The sequence below is a fragment of the Ursus maritimus genome (genome assembly GCF_017311325.1).
Source record: "Ursus maritimus isolate PB19 chromosome X unlocalized genomic scaffold, ASM1731132v1 scaffold_X1, whole genome shotgun sequence".
In the NCBI taxonomy this organism is placed as follows: domain Eukaryota; kingdom Metazoa; phylum Chordata; class Mammalia; order Carnivora; family Ursidae; genus Ursus; species Ursus maritimus.
Window position 1 is genome coordinate 73,486,373 of NW_024423319.1, and position 5,031 is coordinate 73,491,403.

At 42.6% G+C, this 5,031-nt stretch overlaps 1 protein-coding gene across 2 annotated transcripts in view; it reads left to right on the top strand.

Moving 5' to 3' along the window:
* The window catches only part of OGT (O-linked N-acetylglucosamine (GlcNAc) transferase), a 32,882-nt gene continuing 27,851 nt past the window's right edge, over positions 1-5,031 (top strand). Inside the window, exons 1-3 of one of the 2 annotated variants that reach the window (XM_040630922.1) lie at positions 1-297; positions 3,136-3,286; positions 4,125-4,368. In XM_040630922.1, the coding sequence (XP_040486856.1) occupies positions 261-297; positions 3,136-3,286; positions 4,125-4,368 (432 nt within the window). In that variant the 5' untranslated portion in view covers positions 1-260. Of the gene's footprint in view, positions 298-3,105; positions 3,287-4,124; positions 4,369-5,031 lie in introns of both variants that reach the window. The other variant, XM_040630913.1, reaches the window with a different exon arrangement.

The following is a 5,031-nucleotide window of genomic DNA, read 5'->3' on the forward strand; positions in this document are numbered from 1 at the left end:
GGTACTTGATTGTAACAGAAAGTAGTTCCGGCCCGTGTTGTTTCGGCCGAGGAGCCGTCGCCGCCATTTCAAGACCGTGAGAGGTAGATGGCCAACCAGAGTTCCTAAGGTTCGAAGCCTGTAACTGCTGCCGCCGCTTAAGCCTGCCAAAACACTGGTACGGCTGCCGCCCTCTTACTACTACCTCTGGAAACATTCTTGCCAGTAGTGGCGGCAGCGGGTCAATTATCCTCCTCTCGTTCTCCCTCAAGAAGCTCCAGATGGCGTCTTCCGTGGGCAACGTGGCCGACAGCACAGGTACCGGTGTCCGTTCTACCTTGGCAGACGCCCCGTCGGGGTCTCGCGCCGTCCTGTACCTCTCATCACTCCCTTCCTTCCCCCTAGCCATCCCCATTACATCAGTGGCATTGCTGAGCTTTTCGTCGTCTACCGGCATCTGTTCGGGTTTTCCGCTGTCGTCCGCTTCTCGGAACATTTCCTCTTTTCTTGCTTGCTTTCTGCTTCCATTTTTGCTTTTTTAATCCCATCAATTTTCTGGCTTCCTACTCTCTCGGGACGCCTCTACCACACGTGCGCGCTTAGAATGTCTCGGAATGGACTGCATTGGAATCCCTGCCCTTTCACTCTCCTTCGCAGCCGTTTCAGCCCAACGAATTCAGCCCACCGCCCCCTCTGTCCCCCCTCCCGACCCTCCTCCAGCCCTTTCCCCTTAGCCAGATTTGGTTCTTCTCTGTCAGTCTAGGGCGGGGGTGCCATTCCGATGTAATCATGTCCTCACTTTGCATCACCCTAGGACGAGCAAAAGCTCCTTGGTGTGCTGTAAGTAACCTCAAGAAGAGGGGCTACTGAGCAGCACCCCGCTGGGCAGCGCCTTTTTGGTGTTGCTTCGGTCGAGCGGCCCCGGTTTAGATTGGAAATTTCCAGGGGTTCCTTTTGCCATCGCCCAATTCACCCGCTGCCCCCAGCCTGGATTTCCCATCCCGTCTTCCCTCCCCTCCCGCGGGGAACCACACCCTTTCCTTCGCGAGGTTGCCAGCCCTGCGGTCCACTTCCTATCCTTGGGGAGAAACCACCCTGGTGCTGGTGCTTTGGCGTTGACCACCCTGCCCGCCGAATTCCTGCTTTGTGTTACTTTCTCCCTGTATTCCTCCGCCGCCGCCTCTGGGTCTTCCATCCCCATTCTTTAGCTTAGTATCTCTTTATTCATAGGGTGTGTATTTTTTTAAGTTTTCATCCGTGCTTGAAGAGTTTGTAAAGCAACTGGAGTGTAGCTGCACAAGTGCAAGGCGGTTGCCCTTTTAGACAATTCAGTTCGAGAGCATTCGGTACTAAAAATAAGAGAACCAAATTATAGGAGTGTCCTTCAGCTGCCTTTCCATATTGAGGCTATTTGGGGCGGAAGGGGGGGAACTGGGCTGTGGTTCTAAGGTTTCCCACGAGGTTATTTTGTTGTTGTTTCTCTGTTGAGATGTGTCAAGGGTTTTATTATTTTTGGACATTGTGCAGGAAGTGATAGGCGAATCTTCTGTTGCATCTTAATCCGTGAGATTGTGGGTAGTGGGATTTAATAATTAGTGTTCCCCTTCCAGGGATTCTTAAAGATGTAAGCTTCTGTGCTAGCTAGCCCCTTTCTGTGTGTTAATTGGTTTGAGGAAGTTGTCATTTCAAGTGCTAATATGAGCAGATAAGGGGCTTTGAAAAGTTGATAGTGTGTTAAAATGAGGAGCTGGGAAGTTGGGAGACTTGTCTAAAATGTAATTAATTCACTAGTTTCTGCTTGAGATACCACCTCACCCAGATTTGGAGGCAAGTCTCTGCTCTTGTGTAGTGGTCAGCTTTACATTCTGTCAGGAAATTTACTTTGCTTTCCTGAGTATTCAGATCACTTACCAGCTCTCACAGTTGGGGAGCAAGGCTCAAATTTGAGCTTGTCACTGTGACCTTGGTAGAATTTAAGTAATTTGTGCATGTTTTCCCATTCCAGTCTCCTAATGAAAGTGCTATGATCAAATTCCTAGTAATATATCATTGTGTAAGTAAGTGTTTACAGTTGAGGCTTAGGCAGTCTATGGTGGTTTTTCTCCTCTCTGGGCTTTAGCTATACCCATTATCTTTATGTATCAGAATTAAGTCACTTAACGCAGATCCAAGTGCTTTCATTGGTTATTCATTCTGTCCCACTTTATCGAATGGTCTTATATTTGAGCATTTCCCCATTCTTCCTAAAAATCATTGGAGTTGTAGGTAACTGCTTAGTTTATATAGGGTTGTTTGCAATATCTTAATCCTTTAGTCAGTGTCAGAGCTCTTGGAAAATGCTAGTCTTAAACCCGCGTGGTGGGTGGGATTTAGCTAATTTGGTCTCCATTGTGAATTTGGGATAATAGAGAAGCAATATAATCTTGGGTCTTTACTTAAAACGTTTGATGACCCCTTTAAATATTTTGGCTCCTGAGAGGCTAATACATCTTGTTTATCAGCTGTTTTAAAAATAGCACCTTGACTTTTAGGGTTTTCCCCCCTCCTATGCTGATTTCTAGTGTATCCCTTAATAAAAAACTAAGTTGAGAAATCTACAAATACATCAAGAGTTAAAAACACATCTGGTGCTCCCACTCAGATGAAGAGATTGTTACCAGCATCCCACCCCCCACAAATCGAACCTGAAACATGGGATAGCGTATTACGTTTCCAGTAGGTTATTCTGACATTATCTTTGTGACCTTGCAAATCACATTGTATATTTTGTTTCTGTATGTTAACTAAGGTATAGGGAATAATGTTTGGTGACTCTTTAGATGCTACCTCTGATTTATGATTTAAAAGTACAAAGTATTTTTTTCATAAAATGTAATCTTATTTGGAAGTAAATGTTTCTATCTAGTCTGGGAAAGAAAAGATAATGGTGAATTCTAAAAATGCCAATTCTGCACCTGATGTTAACTTGGAGGTATAAATAACCGTGCAGAACACTCTAGTGCTTTACATAGTTTCAAGCGTTTTCATCTTTGAGTTTAATATACCATATTTTTACATTTTTTTGTTTGCATTTCTAACTTTTTGTTTTCCCCCCTCCTTCCCTCAAATGTTTTGATGATTCTCCAGAACCAACGAAACGTATGCTTTCCTTCCAAGGGTTAGCTGAGTTGGCACATCGAGAATATCAGGCAGGAGATTTTGAGGCAGCTGAGAGACACTGCATGCAGCTCTGGAGACAAGAGCCAGACAATACTGGTGTGCTTTTATTACTTTCATCTATACACTTCCAGTGTCGAAGGCTGGACAGGTAGGAGTTGTGGGGGTACCTGCTGCTGATTGCTGCCTCTGGGTGCTGAGCTTAAAAAAAATGATACTTAAATATTTGAACTTAAAATTTTTCCAGTACTGGGTTTCAACTAAGCCACCAACGCACATCTGCTCTTTTGCCCACTTGGGACATGCCCAGCTGCCAGTTTTTCTCCTTTCTTTTGTGGTGGTGTTTATATTATCAGTATGACTAAGGACCTTTTCTAGGTTTTTCCACCTACATCTGCCTTCTTAACTTTGTTCAGGTATACTAAGAATAATTTATTCCATCTGAGCATCCTGTCTCACCTTTGTAAGATGTGTCAATTTGAGGGATGGAAATGCTCAGAAATGATGGTGTATATTGCTGTGGTAGGAGGTGCATATGTGGTTCAAGTTGCAAATGCACAAATCGTTATGCTACTTTTAGCTACTCAGTTGAATTAAAAGGGAAGAATCTGTGTTCTTATCTTTTAATAAATTGCCATTCTGGCTTATTTAGACATTTAAAGATGCGTGTCATGACATGTTATCAACAAATGGAAAGTGAGGGTCATGCACGTAGCATTTTCATTCATGATCTTAGTGTTCATGTCTTACAGTGTGGCAGTTTGGTAAGAAGACTTCAAAAAGGATTCCAATTTGAAATCTGGGATACCTCTACTTTTGGGAAACTTTGATTTCCAAAAATTTTCCTACCATATAGTAGTTAAAAGAGAACGTATTGTTACACAATTAGCAATAATAGCGCAGGAGCTTCAGAAACTGAGTTGCGTATGGGCCGTTCCTTCTCTCTGTAACATGCATACCCATGTATCAACACTTTCCGCTTCTTCCAGATCTGCTCACTTTAGCACTCTGGCAATTAAACAGAACCCCCTTCTGGCAGAAGCCTATTCGAACTTGGGGAATGTGTACAAGGAAAGAGGGCAGTTGCAGGAAGCAATTGAGCATTACCGGCATGCATTGCGTCTCAAACCAGATTTCATCGATGGTTATATTAACCTGGCAGCCGCATTGGTAGCAGCAGGTGACATGGAAGGGGCAGTACAAGCTTACGTCTCTGCTCTTCAGTACAATCCTGTGAGTAACATTTTAATGGTTATTATTTCCCTTTACTAAAGCCCAGAAAGAAACAGCCTGCTACTTCAGACATTAAATAGGTTTTTGCATGAAATAAAGCTAAGAGTTTAGAAACGTTTGTTGACTTAAAATGGTGAAGTTGCTTGGACCGGGTCTGCATTATGTTTTTAAAAATTCGTTTTTTCTAGCAATTTACATTAAAAAGCATAAGAAGTACCCTTATTGCAAAAAGTTCTACATCTATTTTTATAATGCCTGTAAAAGTGCAGAAGATATGACATTGTTTCTTTGGGTTGTTTTGATTAAATTTGGACATATTCTGATAGGTATTTGTAACGGTTAATTCATTTTCAAGGAGTAGTGGATAAAGGGCCTTAATCTGTAATAGGAAATAGTTATAACAAGATGCCACTATGTGGATCAGTGACATGAAAACTAGGCTGCGAAATTTGTTCCTCAATAGCTTATTTTTTTTTTCTTTTCGTTCAACATAATTAAAAGTGGTAGAGCTGAGGTGATAGTATCCAAACCAGGTTTTTGATTGGTATTTACATTTTTTCGTCTAAATTGCAGGTGTTTTCTGGCGAACAAGTGAGGCCCAGCTGGCAAACATTAAGTTCACATTGTGTTAGGGTCTCTGAAAGATTCATAAAAAAAAAAAAA